Source organism: Euleptes europaea, chromosome 6, assembly GCF_029931775.1.
Source record: "Euleptes europaea isolate rEulEur1 chromosome 6, rEulEur1.hap1, whole genome shotgun sequence".
NCBI lineage: Eukaryota > Metazoa > Chordata > Lepidosauria > Squamata > Sphaerodactylidae > Euleptes > Euleptes europaea.
In genome coordinates this window covers 90,283,726-90,304,542 of record NC_079317.1, presented here as the reverse complement: position 1 = coordinate 90,304,542, position 20,817 = coordinate 90,283,726, and the positions used below count along the sequence as shown (strand labels likewise).

Here is a 20,817-nt window from a genome sequence, read left to right as displayed (position 1 = left end):
ACTCACCCAAAACCCAGTTACAGGGTCTGGCCTACAGCATCAGATGCTACACTTCAAACAATGAGATTGTTCTAGGGTTGTCAGGTCCCTTTTTGCCACCGGCAGGAGGGTGGGGTTTGGGGAGGGACTTCAATGCTTAGAGTCCAATGGCCAAAGCAGCCATTTTCTCCAGGTGAACTGATCTTTGTCGGCTGGAGATCAGTTGTAACAGCAGGAGATCACCAGCTAGTACCTGGAGGTTGGCAACCCTAGACCTGCGGGACCTTAAAGAATTCTGCAGGGCCTGTAAAACAGAGGTATTCTGGCAGGCCTATAATTGAGGGCAGCCAGTTTTCCGTCAGTGCTGGCCTCCTTTCTTCGGCCACCTAGGGTTGCCAGGTCTCTCTTTGCCACTGGCGGGAGGTTATTGGGGCGGAGCCTGAGGAGGGTGGAGGGGAGGGACTTCAATGCTATAGAGTCCAATAGCCAAAGTGGCCATTTTCTCCAGGGGAACTGATCTCTATCAGCTGGAGATCAGTTGTAAAGCAGGAGATTGCCAGCTAGTACCTGGAGGTTGGCAACCCTACCCCACCCTCTTTTTCTTCTGTTTGCTACCAACTAATGTGTGGGGGTCCTGACTGATTATTTAGCCCTTCGGCGGTCTCTGTGATCTAATAATGCGCGCCATTGGTTTGCTTCAAACGGATATTTAAAATGTTGTATTTTATTCCAATGTTTTGATCATTTTAATATCTATGGGGCTGTTTAATTGTTTTTTATTCTCTATAGTATGATTCTAGTGTATTTATATATCATGTTGTTAACCTCCCTGACCCTGGCCTTGGCTGGGAGCAAGGGCGGGATACCATTCGAAAATAAATAAAAATAATCAGTGTCCAGTTGAAGTCCATGGACAAAACAACACAATGGTGGGGACTGAAGTGAGAAAGAGTTGGGGATAAAGGCTGTCATTAAAATATGCAAAAGGGTGGGAGAGAGAACAGATTCATTCCCAGTGTTCACTATAAATGTTCAGCATATGTCATCCCCCTCCTCCCCAAGAATTCACACTCTCTTGAGCTTAGCATTTTAGGAATCTGACACTGCAAACAGTCACATATGGAGTTGAAGGTGGGGATATTTCAGATTAAATCACACTATGCAAAAACTATACATTATGCTAGAGATATCCTGATACATAGTGTAACTTCAAAAAACAAATGAGTAAAGGGAAAGCCACTTTTTATGGAGGCAATAGCAAGAAAGGATGGAGAATTAGCCCCCCCCCCCCATTGGTTGCCTTATTGAAACATGCTACTCCCACATTTTTCTTAGCCCTGCTAGGGAAAAACGATAGGTTATACGAATAACTCACTCTACTGTAAGTAGTGTTGGTCAAACAAGACAGTAGTAGGCAAAAATAAACAAGCAATAGACAAGGATAGCAGTTAATATAGACAGCAAGGCTATCACTGTAATACAATGATTGCAACATTATGCTAGAGAGTTGCTGGAATATATATCTCTGTTGCCTGAAGAATTTGAAATTGACTAGAACGCAACTCCATGCCTTACATGAACTTTTGTATATTTATTATCAGCTTCTGCCACATTGTTTTTGCTATTTTCGCTTTGTAACCTCGGTTGCTTAGCTTTGTTTGCTTAATTTTGTTGCAATCATTGTATTACAGTGATAGCCTTGCTGTCTATATTAACTGCTATCCTTGTCTATTGCTTGTTTATTTTTGCCTACTACTGTCTTGTTTGACCAGGGAAAAATGATAGGCAGAAAAGGGGAACAGCAAAGGGGGGAAGGATTCATTCCCTTCCCAAATACTCACACTGCTCAGCCTTGACCCAAATTGGCAGCTTCTTCCCCTGGCTGCTTTTTAAAGCTAAACTACACGTTGGGGACCCAATCCCCACCCTATTGTGTACTTTTGCAACTAGATTTTTCAGATACCTTGAAGAACACAGAAACCCAATGAAGCACATGATCCTTTTAGGGTCTAATTAGAAATCACGTTGTTGGCAAGTTGCATCACGGTTTCCCTAACCCATCTCTCGTTCTTCTCAGTTCCCAGCAGCTGCTGTGTGTCTAAGTTCATAAAGTGCCACATGGGCCTGATTTGGATCAGGAGTGTGGTACAGGAAGAGAAGGGACTTGAGCCTATCCCCCTGTGCTGTTTTCTTGATGCTAAATGGCCCCATGGGGTGTTATTTGTCCCACTGGAGGGCTGCACGTGCGCTGTGGGCAGCAATGCAGCCCCCAATGGAGCAAATAAAACCCTGTAGGAGAATTTCAGGTCAGAAAATTTTCCCCCTGCACCACTTTTCCAATCTCAGTCATGACCCTATGGCACTTGGGAACTTAGTTCCCAGCAGTTGTGGTGCCTAAGAAAATATAATGTCTAGTTTGGTCCCTAGGGTTGCCATGTCTGGGTTGGAAAACACCTGGAGGTTTTGGAGGTGGAGCCTGAGGAGGGTGGAGTTTGGGAAGGGGAAAGACTTCAATGGGGTATAATGCCATACAGTCCATCTTCCAAAGTGGCCATTTTCTTCAGGTGAACTGATTTCTGTTGCCTGGAGATCAGGGGTAATAGCAGGAGATCTCCAGCCACCACTTGGAGGTTAAACACAATAATTACTTGGGCTGTATATGAAAGTTAATCAAATATAGACAGCCACTATGGCAAAAAATAAAATAGACTTGTTTTAAGGTGTTCAAAGCACAGCATACCATAACCAAAAAATCCCCGTTACTTCACAAGTATATATTACAATCTTGTTACTTCACAAAGGCCTTGAAAAATAAAATCACATATATAGGACATGTAGGAGCCCCGTGGTGCAGAGTGGTAAGCTGCAGTACTGCAGTCAAAAGCACTGCTCACGACCTGAGTTTGATCCCGACGGAAGTCGGTTTCAGGTAGCCGGCTCAAGGTTGACTCAGCCTTCCATCCTTCCGAGGTCGGTAAAATGAGGACCCGGCTTGCTGGGGGTAAAGGGAAGATGACTGGGGAAGGCACTGGCAAACGACCCCGCAAACAGAGTCTGCCTTGGAAACTTCGGGATGTGACGTCACCCCATGGGTCAGGAATGACCCGGTGCTTGCACAGGGGACCTTTACCTATACTGTATATGTAACACCAAAATATAGAAATAAATTGTTCAGTTAAACAACCACAGCAATTAAACAACCACATCAAGACAGGCATCCGGTCTGAGTCCTGTTTCAAGGAGAATTTCTTCAGTTGGTAAGTATGGTTGTTCCAATTATTTGGTAAGTGTCAATAATTACAAATAAAAATTCTTCATCTTTGTTTTTTCTTTCTTTTAGGTGCTTGTTGTGCTGTTAGCTGTTTATGTAGCTTCAGCAGGCTGATATTGCAGCTTCAATGATTTTGTTCAGTATTATGTTCCATATATATTTTTGGTTCAGCATGATCACAACTGGTACTATTCAGGTACTATTCAGTTACATCATGTTGGATACAGTCAAGGGAAAACTTACATGTCCTATATATGTGATTTTATTTTTCAAGGCCTTTGTGAAGTAACAAGGTTGTAATATATACTTGTGACGTAACAGGGATTTTTGGGTTATGATATGCTGTGCTTTAAACACCTTAAAACAAGTCTATTTTATTTTTCACCATAGTGGCTGTCTATTTTTGATGAACCACTTGGAGGTTGGCAACCCTACCCTAGACACAATTGTATTTGGCAGGTACATTATTGGAGACGAAGCTCTGGAGCACAATATTGTTCAAGGTTTGGTGTATTTGTGTTTTGGGTGGAAGAGGGTACCCATGTTAGAGAGAAGAGAGCTCTTCTCCAAAGAGTAGGCTGTGGTGGTCAAAGTCCATTGTTTTATGGTTGCCATTTGGGTCAACAGACTTTTTCCCTCTATTATCTCTCTAGGCATGCCCCAGTCCAGCAGTGTGTTTAGCCTCAAAGAAGTCACGGGACTGCTGAAGCTTCCAGGAGTAATGGATATTTTCTTAATCAAGGTGCTTTCTGGACTTCCTATAGGTAATGTAGACTATCTGTTCTTCAGAAGAAAACCTGTCCTCAGCAGTCAGCCTCAGCAGAAAATGAATGCATTTAGCTTCAACTGTGTTGCAGAATCCAACACAAACAATCACGGGGCCAGATCACACATGGCAGCAGCCAGCGTGCAGCCATTTTGGGAGTGTATAGGACCATCATGGGACTCTCAGTAGTTGTGTGTTTATCATTCCTGTCAAGGGACTGGTTCACTCAAATGGCACCTCCAGCTGGATCCAATGTTGGGCCAGCTTGTATACCAGTATGAGTTGCTCAGAATGAAGAATGCTGAAATCTTCTGTTGCATATGCCATTTAGGGCAGAGGGAGGGTTGCCATCAGCCTGGAGAAAAATGTCCTGCTCCTTTAACAGAAACTTAATGAGATATTATTTACCAGGTGATGTTATTTACCTGTATGTCATGAAAAGCTTCACATGAACACATGAAGCTGCCTTATACTGAATCAGACCCTTGGTCCATCAAAGTCAGTATTGTCTACTCAGACCGGCAGCCACTCTCCAGGGTCTCAGGCAGAGGTCTTTCACATCACCTACTTGCCTAGTCCCTTTAACTGAAGATGCTGAGGATTTTTCTATGCTTGATGGCCATCTGTCGAGAGTGCTTTGATTGTGGGATGCATTGCGGGGGGAGGGTTGGGGTCGCTGGGGATGTGGGGGCGGGAGGTAGTTGTTAAATTCCTGCATTGTGCAGGGGGTGGACTAGATGACCCTGGTGGTCGCTTCCAACTCTATGATTCTATGAACCTGGGACCTTCTGCATGCCAAGCAGATGCTCTACCACTGAGCTACAGCCCTTCCTCTTCAACTGCCCATTTCCACAAATTAAGCCTCTGTTAAAGGGGTGAGACTTCCCGCCCCCCTTCATGTTGTTTTCAACCCTAGGCAGAAGCTGAGTTATGTCCAGTATTGGAACTAGCAATGTTATGTATAATAGGAAAATTATTTATTTAGTTTATTTACAAAATTTATATCCTGCATTTTGCCCTCGTTAGAGCCACCAAGGCAGCTAACAGATTAAAACATAAATAATAAACGACATCTTAAAAACCATTAAGACCCAAACAAACACACATTATTCAAACCGTTAAAACCAAGTTAAAATATACATGTGATACAATAAAATACACATTAAAAACAATTAAGAACAGGGCAAGGAGAAAGGATCACTGAGGGAACACTGGAAGAAACAAAAAGTCCTCACCCACTGGTAGAAGAATGAAACAGATGGGGACAGGGAGAGAATTCCAGAGTTTTGGTGCCATGTCCTAGAAGCAGGGTTGCCAACTTTCAGGTACTCCACAGTACTTCAGGTACTAGCTGGAGATCTCCTGCTATTACAACTGATCTCCAGCTGATAGAGATCAGGTTACCTGGAGAAAATAGTCGCTTTGGCAATTGGACTCTATGGCATTGAAGTCCCTCCCCAAACCCTGCCCTTTTCAGGCTCCACCCCAAAAATGTCCAGGTAATTCCCAATCCGGAGCTGGCAACTCTACCTAGAAGGCCTCTCCTGGGTTACCGATCACCTAATATCAGAATGCAGGGTCACTCAAAGCAGGGCCTTGGAAGATGACTGTCGCAATAGGGCAGGTTTGTAAAGGTGTAGGTGGTCGTTCAGGTGTGCTGGTTCCAAGCCATGTAGTGCTTTAAAGTCAAATTCAGCACATTGAATTGTACCCAGAAAAAGGTTGGGAGCTAGTATAGGTAGGCTAAGACTAGAGGTACACATGAACACATGAAGCTGCCTTATACTGAATCAGACCCTCGGTCCATCAAAGTCAGTATTGTCTACTCAAACTGGCAGCGGCTCTCCAGGGTCTCAGGCAGAGGCCTTTCATATCACCTACCTGCCTAGTTCCTTTAACTGGAGATGCCAGGGATTGAACTGGGACCTTCTGCATGCCAAGCAGATGCTCTACCACTGAGCCACGGCCCCTCCTCTAGGGCAACCTCAAACAAGGGCAACCTCAAACTACAGACCTGTTATCGGTCATAACCTTTAAAGTTCTTCATGACCTAGAACCACATATCTGAAGGACCATCTAATACCCTGTGGGTCAACTACAGTCATCAGACAGCCATCTGTTGTGTATCCCACCACTTAGGGGGGCCCGTCTGGCATCAGTCAAAGCCCAGCTTTTTCCATCACGGCTCCACCTCTTCAGGAAGCCCATTCCACAGAGATTGGGCCATTTTATCTTTGATTTTAGTTTTAATTATTTTGTTGTAATTATTTTTGTGAGCTGCTTTGAACCAAGAGGAAAGGCAGGATAGAAATGTTTTAATAAGTAAGTAAATAAATAAATTGCAGCTGTTGTTCCTATGACTGACACTGGCATTTACTAGCAGGATTTTGTAGCCTGGCAGGTTGCTGAAATGATTACCAACATCACCTTGGTTGGAAGAAGAGCCTGAAAGGTTAACAGCCTGCAGTTGTCTGTTGTCCCTTCCCCTTACCTGGCCTTACCTGAATCATGACACCATATTGTGTGTGTGCTATCCTAAGCAGGTCTATTCGGAATCCTACTCAGGTGCATTTAACTGGGGCTTCCTCTCAGGAAAGCATCCTTAGAATTGTACTGTAACAATATGCAGTGCTACACCCTTCTAAGCCCACTGACTTCAGTGGATGAAGAAGAAGGAGAAGAGGAGGAAGAGGAGGAGGAGAAGGAGGAGTTGGTTTTTATAGGCCAACTTTCTCTACCACTTCAGGGAGACTCAAACCGGCTTACAATCACCTTCTCCTCCCCACAACAGACACCCTGGGAGGTAGGTGGGGCTGAGAGAGCTCTAACAGAGCTGTAGCTTGCCCAAGGTCACCCAACTGGCTTTGTGTGTAGGAGTGGGGAAACAAATCCAGTTCACCAGATTAGCCTCCGCCGCTCACGTGGAGGAGTGGGGGATCAAACCCGGTTCTCCAGATCAGAGTCCACCGCTCCAAACCACCACTCTTAACCACTACACCACGCTGTACAAGGATGTAAACTCTTTTTAGGATTGCGCTGTAAATGAGCCTTTCTGTTTACATTTGATTTTAAAAAATGTTCTGGCATTCCTCTCAAAGGTCTTTGAATTAATGCCCTTGACATCTTGGGCACCCAGCGGGTGAATACAGACAACCATATTACTATACATCTAAATGGGATCTGTGGTCAGATTCTTTTTGCTACTTGGCAGAATGATATAGACAAGCAGCTTGCCAAGTTTCATGGATTCCACACTATCATAACATTTGGCACGTAGTTGCTGAATAGGGCAAGCAGTCATCTGCATCCACTCCAGTGCTACTTTTGCCGGCGCAAGCTTCCCCCCTTCCCATCAAAGGCAAGCGTGTCATTTGAACCTCTGTTCTTCAAAGCCGTGCTCGCCCGGAACCTGCTTGTCCTCTGGAGAATTCCCACTGTGATGCTGATCCAGCCTTGTGTAATAGGAGATTTCAGCTTGAGGTGATTTGGCTGCTCTCCACAGATTCATACTTCAGTGCTGGAGGGACAACCCGCAAATAAATGTTCTCATTTATTTTCATCTCCCCGTTCCCACCATATAATTATTTTTAGTAATGTACATATATATGAGCCGAAATTATAGTGCTGCATTTATTTATATTATAAGCAAGGTTGTAATGCACACAGAGACAGCCCTCTCATTGATGGTGTTCTTTAAACAAACTAATTTTGGGAAGCAGGGCTGCTCAGCATGAATTATGAAGGCTGTGGGCCTAGACTCACTTCCATAGGAACACATGAAGCTGCCTTATACTGAATCAAACCCTTGGTCCATCAAAGTCAGTATTGTCTACTCAGACCGGCAATGGCACTCCAGGGTCTCAGGCAGAGGTCTTTCACATCATCTACCTGCCTACTCCCTTTAACTGGAGATGCCGGGGATTGAACCTGGGACCTTCAGCATACCAAGCAGATGCTCTACCACTCCATTGAATGCAGTGGGGTTTACTCAAACGTGTGCAGCATGGCATTGCACCTGAGATACCCGATCCTCATCAGTGCCTAATTTAAGTATCATCTAGTACACAAGACTCTGGTTGCTTAAATCCATAGGTTAGCTGTCCCAGAACATAATCTGGTAATTATTATTTTTCAAGGGCAAGTTATATACTGTAGTGCAAATACATATAAGTGCTGCATTTTAAAATATATTCAAAAGAAAGAAAGCAATTGAGGCTGCAGTCCTCAGGATACTTTCCTGGGAGTAAACCCCACTGAATAACATGAGACTTACTTCCAAATAGATATGCTTAGGATGGCTCCCTAAGAGAACAATTCTAAGCAGGCCTACCTCAGAATCTTACTTGGGTCTATTCAGTACTCCCAGGACTATTCAACACCCCCAGAAAAGTGTTCTTAGGATTTATTTATTTATTTGTTAAACCACTTAACCATTTATACCCTGCCTTCCCTCTTGGTTCAAGCACGCTGTACATTCACCGTTTTGCCAGTGTTTAAAGTAATATCTTGAATACTCAGGTTTCAGAAGGTGAACTCACTTGTTTTAAAGGAAACCTTATGAAAGAGAACGGGGGTGTGAGTGGATGCTGTGTCTGGATTGGATTCAGTTCTTGGTCTCCACAATCAGTGGGGCTAGGAAAGGCGTCTGCATGAGAACTAGGGTTGCCAGATCCCTCTTCGCTACCGGCAGGAAATTTTGGGGGTGGAGCCTGAGGAGGGTGGGATTTGGGGAGGGGAGGAACTTCAATGCCATAGAGTCCAGTGGCCAAAGCAGCCATTTTGTTAGATATTGACGCCATGGAATCGTGATTGTGGTTAGGAAGAGTCAGGTCAAAGCACACAATAAAACAGAGTCAAAGACTTTTCCTTAATCAAACAAAAATCCTTTACTTTCCTAAACAGGGTAGGTTACATGGGATGAAAATAAATAACATTTCTTTCTATCTTTCTAGTTCCCTATCTTTCTAGTTCCCTATAAAACTTGCTAGAGATTCTAGCAGGTACTATGGCTTAAATCCCTTTGTCTGTGTCCCAGCTCAAGAGAGCTGAAACAAGCATCTTGTATCTGTGAGATTCAAAAAGCAACTGGCCATCCTGCCCTAAACTTTAACAACTTTAACAACACATTTTCTCCAGGGGAACTGATCTCTATCGGCTGGAGATCAGTTGTAACAGCAGGAGATCTCCAGCTAGTTCCTGGAGGTTGGCAACCCTAATGAGAACTGCTGCCGGTCAGAGTGCAGTGGTGGGGCCAAACGGACCAACGCAAAACATACTGGTTGTCGTAATTGCCCCCCCCCACTTTCTATTCATACATTGTTCTGTTGGCATTGCATTCCCATCAGTCATCTGCACTGTTTGCCAACCTTTCTTTTTTTAGTTTTAACCCCCCAATACATAATTTCACATTTGCACCACACTTAAGGGGCACAGTTGTGCAAAGTGCCGTAAGAATAGACACAGCGAGGTGCTAAAGGAAAGGCACAAGGAAAATGCAACTAAAGACCAGCCCAGGAAAAACACAGCTGCCATGATGGTAAAGTTGAGCAATAAATGGGATTGGTTGCATATATTAGTATGCTGTAGGGATGAAATGAAAATGGCTTTTCGGCAAAAAAAAATGTACATTTTGAACCAATCCAGAATCCAGCCTGTCTTACACAGTTCCACCAATATTGTCAAGGTAGGTACTTGTAACCAGTTAGCCTAATGTTTGCCATCTTATTTCTGGAAGGCACTTTGTGCATTTAACAGGAAATGTGGTCTTCCATTTTCCTAAAAGCCGGTTTCTTTCCCCCTACCTTAGGTTTGTTCATGATCATGTTTTCCATCATATCTATTAATTTCTTCAATCTGGAAGCAGCAGAGGCTGGATACCTGATGTCCTATTCTGGAGTCCTTCAAATGGTAAGGATTTTGGTTTGAAAAAGTAGCGCAACTGTTGTTCCCAAAGTCTTTTATGGGAAACAGTTGGGTGAACAGGCAAACCTGTGGAAAAGAGGGGGAGTGGGGTGGGGGCCTGTGGCGGCAGCAGATAGGATGAGAAGAGGTTATGCGGATGCCATTCCCACCTGCTCCCATGCTGCTTGCTGCCACCCCCATGGTTTCGAACCATGTCCTAGCGCTACCCGTGTTTTTACAGCTGATGCATTCACTCAGTCAAGTCAATTATTACAATCTAGGATGTGAATGTACCATCACAGCTGTAACAGCACAAACAGAATTTCCATCTTCAAGTATTTGGAAGGCTGTCATATAAAGGATGGTGCGGAGCAGCTTTCTGTTGCCCCAGAAGGTTGGACCAGAACCAGTGAGTTAAAATTATATCAAAAGAGTTTTCTGCTAAACATTAGGTAGAACTTTCTGACAGTTAGAGCGGTTCCTCGGTGGAACAGGCTTCTTTGGGAGGTGGTGGACTCTCCTTCTTTGGAGGTTTTTAAGCAGAGGCTAGATGACCATCTGACAACAGTGCTAATTCTGTGAACGTTGGCAGATCATGAGAGGGAGGACTGGAAGGGATGAGTCAGTGCTTGGCTCTCGTGGCCCTTCCTTACATGCCCAGGGAAATGCCGATTGCCACTTTGGGGTCAGGAAGCAATTTTCATCCTGGTCAAATTGGCCATGGATCCTGGAGGTTTTTTGCCTTCCTCTAGGCATAGAGCAGGGGTCACTGGGGGAATGGGGGGAGGACAGTAGTGAATTTCCTTCATTGTGCAAAGGGTTGGACAAGATGACCCTGGAGGTCCCTTCCAGCTCTATGTTTCTATGTCCATTCACGTCGTCTCAATCGCAGTGCTTTTCAGGGAGATTGGTTTATGCATTCAGCTGCCAGTCAGCCCAGTATTGCACTGAAGCATCCTGGAGTGCACTTGCATGCAGGTGTCAATCAGCAATCAATAGGAATTCTGTCTCTTTGCCCCAAAAGAACTATGATCCCTTGCTTTCTAAGCGTTACAAGGGCTGGAATGGGAGGTGCGTGCAAGGAAATGATGTTCATCCTTTTTTAATATTTAAGATCTGTAACTGGTACTCTGCCCTGACCTGGATGGCCCAGGCTAGCCTGATCTGGTCAGATCTCAGAAGCTAAGCTGGGTCAGCCCTGGTTAGTATTTGGATGGGAGACCACCAAGGAATACCAGGGTTGCTGTGCAGAGGAAGGCACTGGCAAACCACTTCTGTTAATCTCTTGCTGTGAAAACCCCAAAAGTCGGCTGCGACTTGACGGCACTTTACACACACACACACAACTGGTACTCTAAGCATGAAGCCAGAGAACCAAGCAATCAGTCGCACATGCCTAAGGAGGCGTTCGAGTTTCGCATCTTGCAAGATGGCAAGCAGGGTTTGAAAGTAGAGGAACTTTCAAGCAGTTTGCAATATGGCAGGGACATCATTGTTTGTTGTGCAAGGGGGTGGATATCATCACTGAGTGCACGATAGCCCTTAGGTTTGTCTAAAATAGCACTTTGGATCCAAACCCCTGAGTGCTAGAAGCTACTGTTGGCATGTTTTACCATTGTGTCATGAGACTTTGAATTTAAGCTCCCTAAGGTAGGTAAAGGTAGTCCCCTGTGCAAGCACTGGGTCTTTCCTGACCCATAGGGTGACATCACATCCCAACGTATACTAGGCAGACTTTGTTTACGGGGTGGTTTGCCAGTGCCTTCCCCAGTCATTTTCCCTTCACCCCCAGCAAGCTGGGTACTCATTTTACCGACCTCGGAAGGATGGAAGGCTCAGTCAACCTTGGCTACCTGAAACCGACTTCTGTCAGGATCGAACTCAGGTCGTGAGCAGAGTTTGGACTGCAGTACTGCAGCTTACCACTCTGCACCACGGGGCTCCTAAGGAGGCTTTCACATTGCAAGATGGCAAGTTACTTTTGAAAGTAGAGGGAGTTTCAAACAGTTTGCGATATGGCAGGGACATCACTGGGGGGAAATCGTCACTGAGTGCACGAAAGCCCTTAGGTTTGTCTAAAATAGCACTTTGGATCCAAACCCCTGAGTGCTAGAAGCTACTGTTGACATGTTTTACCATTGTGTCATGAGACTTTGACTTTAGAGGGCTCATAAAAAAAATTGTCCTGCGATTTCTTAGAGCTGCCTTCAGGTTAGTCTTGTATGTGAAAAGCAATCCAAAGATATCTGATGCAGACAGCGGAACCTGTAATGTTTTAGTTCTGCTGAATTAATTTCTGTCTTTTGGGCTTCAGGATATGGAGTGACGTTTTGTTTCTAGGACAGTGTACTAACTTTTATTGAATAGAAAGGTTTGGGAAGCTAAAATGAAGTTACAGTCCATTTCACTTGCATATAGTTGAAGGAGTGCTACTTTAAAACACTGTAAGAGACTCTCCATGTACTTGTATCCCATTTATAGCTGTGATTTTGGCTTATTTCAGATGTCATGAACAAACCAGCGTTTGTTCCTGATGGGTGTAAGCCTGATCCATTACCATCGCTCCTTCCCTCTTCCCCATTGCTTGATATGTTAAGATGGAATTCAAATGTTTTCAGCTAACTCCAGTTAGTTCAAATCTGAGTGCCTTCATAAATTAAGGTTTTAATTCCAGTTACCAGGGGGTGGGGGTCAACCTCAGTTTAAGGCACCAGCATTCAAACTTCATCACTAACTGCTGATAGTTGAAGACCTCGGTGTTCAAGCTCAAGCAAAGGAAAGACAAAGTGAGTGGGGGAAGCTCAATAGTTAACCAGGATTGAGGTCTGGAATCAATCATTTCTTGCACCGTCTCTAGAACAGATGACTATTTCTCTCTTCTGCTTGGCTTAGATCTAAAGAAAAACCTCTTCCTCCCCTCCCTGAGATATGTAAACCTTGGGATTGTTTGCTATTTAAGCAATAGGGTGCTGATCTTATCACTGAAAGGAAGGCAAATGTATCATGGACCAGTTTGCTTTAAATCTCTCTCTCTCTCTCTCTCTCTCTCTCTCTCTCTCTGTGTGTGTGTGTGTGTGTGTACATTCAGATCTGAATGGCTTGGTTAACTGAAAACTCAAACAGACACACACCCATTGTGTTTCAGAAACAATGAAGCATCTACTGCAGTGGGAAGAAACACCATTTATTTGTATGTACTCATAGCACACATTCCACGTTAAGAACATGACTGGGAGGGGTTCAGATCTCAAGGAGGGGAGAGGATTGTATACTCCCTGGGAATAGTATTCTCCAATCCAAAAGTCGCTGGATCTTTAAAATATGAGATCTTTTCTTCCTCCTCCTTAAAGAAATTCTGTATTCTGCCACTTTTAGCCATTTCCCACAGTCCCATTCCCTTTCTATCTATGCCTCCTCGATCATTTCATTAACTCGTTGCATTTGGTAGCAGTTAAGAAGCTTTTAAAACCTTGGAGGACTGAATTGTGCCCAAATATTTGGCCTTTGTGGACATGCCATTCAGACCTGGGAGAAGCTCCCCATTTCCCAAAGGCAGAAAGTGTGGGCTAATTATGTCCATCAAGATATAGGCACACGCATGCACATTTTTGAATTGGTGTGACGTTCATGGTTGATGCGGTTGTGCAATTTGTGCAGCGCTGAGAACCACATCAAAATATATATTATCGTCTAGAAAGTGCCACTAATTTCTCTATGGTTTCATGTAATTAACATAACTTGTTTATCACATCGCTTGTTTATCAAAAGGTATACGCCCAATGAAAGGTGATGAGCACTATGTACTTACTCCACAGTGTATTTTTATGCTGGAACTGTTGTAATTTCCAATGCGGGAAAAACTTGAGGTGGCCACTGAAAGTGCCACATCCCATAATACCCTGATTTCACCAGGCTGTCTTGTCTGCAGTGCATCACAGTGGTTCCTTATACCATCAATATGACTTTGCGCTTGCTAGAAACTTTTTTTTCCAAAAATTGATCCTTGGATCCAACAAAAGCCAGTGAGTGCACAATGGAACATGAGGATAATGATAGAGGCCTATAAAATTATGTATAAGCCTTGTTAAAATTGTATTTATGTTGGAAAGTATATTGCCTTTTTTCACTTGCAAAGTTATGCAACGCTAGTTTGGAAACTGTGCCCTCTAGAGGGAGGTGCTTATTACAGGGGAGGCTGGGAAAGAGGTTTTTTGGACCTGGCCTGAGGGAGACTCAGCTAGAGGAGAAGCTGGAACCTGTCTGCAGTTTGTGAGTCAGAACCCAAAGACTAAAGAGACTTCCTCCCTTTTGCCCACTGACTTTGGGACGGGTTAATACAATTGTTGCCCTGACCTGGATGGCCCAGGCTAGCCTGATCTCGTCAGATCTCAGAAGCTAAGCAGGGTAAGCCCTGGTTAGTATTTGGGTGGGAGACCACCAAGGAAGACCAGGGTTGCTGTGCAGAGGAAGGCACTGGAAAACCACCTCTGTTAGTCTCTTGCCATTAAAACCCCAAAAGGGGTCACTGTAAGTCAGGTGCTACTTGATGGCACTATACACACACACGATATAATTGTTATTCTCACTGTTTCACACTCCTGGTTTGACTTATTTGTTCCCCTCCCCTTTCAGTAAATGTTCTTTGTTTGAGGTTAAAGTGTTCCAGGTGTTGAACGGGCCATCTACAAATCCTGTGGTCACTAACCTGGTCCTTTTTACAGCAAAAAGTGTTACATATGCATGGTTTGGAGAGAGTGGACAGGGAGAAGCTTTTCTCCCTCTCTCATAATACTAGAACTTGGGGTCGTCTGCTGAGGATGAGAGAGTCAAAACTGATAAAGGGAAGTATTTCCTCACGCAACGCATAGTTAAATTGTGGAACTCCCTGCCCCAGGATGTGGTGATGGCTACCAACTTGGAAGGCTTTAAGAGGGGAGTGGACATGTTCATGGAGGAGAGAAGTATTCATGGCTACTAGTCAAAATGTATACTAGTCATGCTGCATACCTATTCTCTCCAGTTTCAGAGGAGCATGCCTATTATCTTAGGTGCTCTGGAACACAGGCAGGCTGGTGCTGCTGCAGTCGTCTTGTTTGTGGGCTTCCTAGAGGCACCTGGTTGGCCACTGTGTGAACAGACTGCTGGACTTAATGGGCCTTGGTCTGATCCAGCATGGGCTTTTCTTATGTTCTTATGTTATATCTTGCCTGAGGTCAGTTATGTTGCCTGTACATTGGACAAAATTACATAGGACACAGGAGTTCCATGACTGGCACTCCAGATGTGTAATTTGTCCCTAAATAACATCTGGGGGAGAGTATGGATCAGGACTTCAGCTCTGGGGAGAGGGGTGTTAATTCTTCTCCTCATGCCATTTTCCTAATCAGAAATCTCCCCTCCCTGGGCTGCAGGTAGGGAAAGAGGCACAATACAGGCACCAGCCTTCTTCCCTGCTGAGACATAAAGTAGGCGATGTGGCCACCTGCAGTAGGGGAAATAGTGTGGGGATGGGCAATTTAAAAACGAAGAACCTTTCCTAGTACTGATCCAGATTGCCCCACTTTCTGCAGTTGCTTGTTTGAGCCAGATCTGCCGTCTCTAGTGTCATACGTAGTGTGGCTCTAATTATAAATCCTCTATATCTATGTACAGAATATCTAATAAATGCCATTCGTGAAGGTTGGTCCACTTGCACAAGAGTGTGTATGTAAGGAATTTCTTCAAATTCCCCCTTCTTGCTACATCTTCTAACAGATTCCCTCTTATGATCGCTGTTCAGGGGAATTCAGGGGCCATGGAATCTGCCAGGGAATGGGGTAACAGATATATATCATCCTTAGCAGGAGGGACTCATATCTCACAGCTAGGATTTGCGTAAATTGCCCTCCGCTGCTGTCCATTCTTGATCACATGGCTGGTTAACTCATCTAGAAGAGAGGTCCAGTTCTCAAATTATTGCTGTCTTTGTGTTGTCAGTGCTAATCTGCAAGACCTATAGATTAACCTGTTGACTAGGCAATGTCCAGGCAGCCCTCACACTTCCCCACACAACTCTCAACAAACAATAGTAATAAGTAGGAATTGGGGGAAAGAGGCCTCAACAAGCTGGGTATAGTTTCTGGTTTGCACTGTGCCATGGGCACTACTAGTCTATTTGGGTGAGTAATGTTCAGCATGAGGATTGGCTTAGTTGACATGCCCCTGACTGGCGTTCTGTTCTATTTTGTCGATTTGTCTAGCCCCTTGACCTTTATCCCCACATGCCTTGCTTCTTTTTTTAACGTAAGCTATTTGGCAAGGTTTGTGGAGCTCAAGCAGAAAGCAAAACAGATGAATGGGCGAGAGGAGACACGGTCTAATGGCATGCAGACAGTCAGACAAATACAGCAAGAACACAGTGTCCTCCTTAAAGAGGACGATTTCAAGAAAGTGTCCTAACTTGGAGCTGAAGCAATCATGACAGTCAGAACAGGGAACATGCCCAAAGTTGGAATTGCTCGAGGCTTACCATTAAGGGACAGCCATGTAGGCAATCTAATGGAAGACAGCCAGCAGCTGAGTCGAATGAGGAAATGGTTCAGCCATCAGGATAATGTGGAAATCTCTCTGCCAGTAGAAATCGAGGAGGAAGCTCCCAATAGCACAAGGGATTAGGTAAGGGACTGGGGTTAAAAGCTTTTTTGTCCCCCAAGAAAGGAGTATTTTCCATGAGAAAAGATCATCTTTATGATGTACAGTGTGTGTAAAAGGTACATACCAGTACAATGAATGGGGGCCTACTTAAAAGAGCCATGTATATTATCAAGAGCACAGTACTGGTGCTTGCTTTCCTTAGTTTACTCAAATGCTGGCTGTATTGAACTAAATTTCCTCTGTATCTACTTTGTAGATACTGTTATTCACTAGCTGTATAGAAACTTTAGTCAAATAACTGAGGCAGGGAACCTTTCTGCACATTCATCGTTTTGTTCTAAGCAGAGGTACACCCTGCTTAGTCCATTGAAGGCAAAGAAGAAGAGTTGGTTTTTATATGCCGACTTTCTCTACCACTTAAGGAAAAATCAAACCAGCTTACAATCACCTTCCCTTCCCCTCCCCACAACAGACACCCGGTGAGGTAGGTGGGGCTGAGAGAGCTCTAAGAGAACTAGCCCAAGGTTACCTAGCTGGCTTCATGTGAAGGAGTGGGGAAACCAACCCAATTCACCAGATTAGCCTGCGCTGCTCATGTGGAGGAGTGGGGAATCAAACCCTGTTCTCCAGATCAGAGTCTGCCCCTCCAAACTCTTAACCTAGGGTTGCCAACCTACAGGTAGTAGCAGGAGATCTCCTGCTATTACAACTGATCTCCAGCTGATAGAGATCAGTTCACCTGGAGAAAATGGCCGCATCGGCAATTGGACTCTATGGCATTGAAGTCCCTCCCCTTCCCAAACCCCGCCCTCCTCAGGCTCCTCCCCCAAAACCTCCCACTGGTGGCGAAGCGGGACCTGGCAACCCTATCTTAACCACTACACCATGCTGGTTCTCACACCACGCTGCCTCTGTTTAGGACAGCAGGAGCAGTTTCATGAGTTATAAATGCAAACTAAATTCTGATCTGTCATGCAATCAGCATGATCTCTCTTAACATAGGTTATCAGTCTGTCCCATACTAGCTCAGGATCAGCACAAGCTCTTCGCTGCACATTCCCAGTTCGTTTTGGGGATGTCCTTTGCACCCCTTCAATGCTGGGATGCCTAATGTAACTTCCGAAAACATTAACAATAAAAAGGCTCTATAGATCCCCAGTACACTACCATGAAAAATTGTCTATATTGTTCAAAATTATTTGGAAGTTGTGAGTTTCGCACATACTGGAGGGCATCTCCAGGAAACCCTTTAAAAGAACAAAAAAGGAGGCAATCGTTACAAGTTCACTCCCCCTTTCTCTCCCCACCCCCAAAGGACAGGAAGCAATTTTAAGCTATGGGAAAACTGAAGTTGTAGCTAGTCCTCATAAGCATTTATTTTAAATCCACTGCTGGTTGAAATGAAAGCTGTGATTCTGGCCCTGGGGGGTATTTAAATAGAAGCCAATCCTTTTCACTGCATTAAATGTCTGTTTTCTTGCCATACAGCATTTGCTTCCGGCAAAGCATCTGGAGGCAGCCAGGTATTACTGGATGGCTCTGAGAGAACAAGGGGCCGGGGGTGTTTCTTGTTTAGTTTCTCTCCTTTTTCATCTGTGCATCAAATATAATGAATAGTTGAAATTGTCCATTGAGCACTGCAGTTGCATGATCTCCATGGGAGGGGGAGGAAGAGGAAGAGGAGGAGAAGAAGAAGAAGGAGAAGAAAAAGAAGAAGAAGTGGTTTTTATATGCCGACTTTCTCTACCACTTAAGGCAGAATCAAACTGGCTTACAATCACCTTCCCTTCCCCTCCCCACAACAGACACCCTGTGAGGTGGGTGGGGCTGAGAGAGTATGACTTGCCCAAGGTTACACAGCTGGCTTTGTATGTAGGAGTGGGGAAACAAATCTAGTTCACCAGATTAGCCAGATTAGCCTCAGAGTAGCCTCAACCAGATTAGCCTCAGCCGCTCATGTGGAGGAGTGGGAATCAAACCCGGTTCTCCAGATCAGACTCCACCGCTCCAAACCACCGCTCTTAACCACTACACCATGCTGGCCACCAAAGGGGCCTGGAAACATGTAAGCCTGGCAGAAACCGCTCCTGCAAGTGTCCTTCAAGTGTCCATTACAATTGGGTCCTTATCCTTTAGTATAGGCACTGTCTTTAGTAACTGTGCACGTGTGTGTAAAGTGCTGACTTATGGCGACCCCCTTATGGGGTTTTCAAGGCAAAAGACTAACAGAGGTGGTTTGCCAGTGCCTTCCTCTATATAGCAACCCTGGCATTCTTTGGTGGTCTGTGGCTGAGGGACATATACTCATAAATATACTTTATCATATACAAACATTATGACTACCTGTATATACTGACTAAAATACATCCAAGGTTACAATCCACAATAATTCTACTGGCATAGAATCAAGAGTCCTGTTGCAATCCTGTAAGTTTGTTCTTCCACATATCGTCGCTATTTCTTCAATGATGCAACACCAGTAGATCAGTTATTATATAAAGCTGTAAATCATCTCTTCGGTATTGGAAGAAAAATAGCAATAAATCATCTTCTTCAGTACTATTAGAGAAATATGACAGGTTCCTGGCTCCTTAACCCGTCTTGTAAAGATCTTCATCAGAACTTCACATTTGTCTTATTTGTCCAGATAATATATGATCTGACAAACTCCTCATTCTTTGGTGGTCTCCCATGCAAATACTAACCAGGACTGACCCTGCTTAACTTCCGAGATCTGACGAGATCAGGCTATACCATGCTTCCTTCCGTCTTTAGTAATTAGCCAGTACTTAAAAGATAGATCGTTCATTATATATGACATAAGAGCCACTTTCCCCTTAGACATTTGGAGGCTTGTTCTGTTACTCAAGAGTGCAGGAAATTTATTTTGGGTATGCTGATCAGACATGAACACATGAATCTGCCTTATACTGAGTCAGATTGTGAAAGTTATTATTGGCAGTGGCTGCCCAGGGTCTCCAACTGGTCTTTCACATCACCTACAACCTAATCCTTTTGAATGGAGATGCCAGGGACATTCTGCATGGAAAGAAGACGCTCTGGTCATTTATGCACGGTCACTTTAACCTCCTTTATTCCCTGTTTCAGCCAGGATCAAAGTAACCCGGGTTGGGGAAACCGGAATGCATTGGCTGGAATGATCAGGGACGAAACTGTGTGCTAATGGAGGCCTGAATACAGAAAATCAGTCTCCCAAGTTCAAATCAAGTCCCACCCCTTTAAATGCTGCTCTGTAATTGGCTTACCTTGCGAGAGAAGATTTCCTTCCCCCCAAACCCAACTGCCGCATAAAAAAGCATTTTAAGAACAAAAAACGACAACAACAGAGGAATCTGAAAAAAGGGGGGGGAGAGAAATCCAAGCCTCGTTTTAAAAAAGCCTTTCTTTTGCTCAGAAAGAGCTCCAAGATAGCAGGAAGCACTTGAATCCCTGCCTCTTTACACACTGCTTTATGATTGGCTGTAAGAGAAGCCAATCTTCTGTGCTTCCCCTGTTTGGCTATTGCCATGCTGCCTTAAAGAGGGGTTTGGAAAAGGGTAGGGTGAAGCTCAACCCGAGAAAGTTGTAGTCTCTCTCAGTGATTCTGGAATGAGCCAGGATGAACGGTTTAATTCAGGCAAGAAGAGGAATGAGGAAAGCCGGGTTCATTTTGCGTTGAAGCAGCGTTGAGCTTCCAAGGAATGAGGTAACGTGCATACCCAAAAATTTGATCCTGGCTGAAACAGGGAATAAAGGAGGGTTAAGTGACCGTGCATAAAAGACCCCTTTCACACAGACCCTCCTCTGCTCAGTCTCATTTAATGTGTTCCCAGAACTCAGTCATGCAGCTGGAAAATCATGTGGGCCAACTGCTCAAATTAATCAGGCAAATCAATTAAAATACATTTGAGGGTGGATTCAGAAAACCCACTGGAATAAATTGGCTATTGAGATAAGGTAAAAGGTAAAGGTCCCCTGTGCAAGCACCAGGTCATTCCTGACCTATGGGGTGATGTCACATCCCGACATTTTCTAGGCAGACTTTGTTTACTGGGTGGTTTGCCATTGCCTTCCCCAGTCATCTTCCCTTTACTCCCAGCAAGCTGGGTCCTCATTTGACCGACCTCGGAAGGATGGAAGGCTGCGTCAACCTTGAGCCGGCCACCTGAAACCAACTTCCGTTGGGATCGAACTCAGGTTGTGAGCAGAGCTTGGACTGCAGTACTGCAGCTTACCACTCTGCGCCACAGGGCTCTTACGGCCATTG

General features: G+C 44.5%; 1 protein-coding gene across 1 annotated transcript in view; it reads left to right on the top strand.

Annotated features, from left to right (window-relative positions):
- The window catches only part of SLC22A18 (solute carrier family 22 member 18), a 108,625-nt gene that overhangs the window by 49,272 nt on the left and 38,536 nt on the right, over nt 1–20,817 (top strand). Inside the window, exons 7-8 of the mRNA XM_056850725.1 lie at nt 3,904–4,014; nt 9,823–9,923. Coding sequence (XP_056706703.1) covers nt 3,904–4,014; nt 9,823–9,923 — 212 coding nt within the window. The remainder of the gene's footprint in view (nt 1–3,903; nt 4,015–9,822; nt 9,924–20,817) is intronic.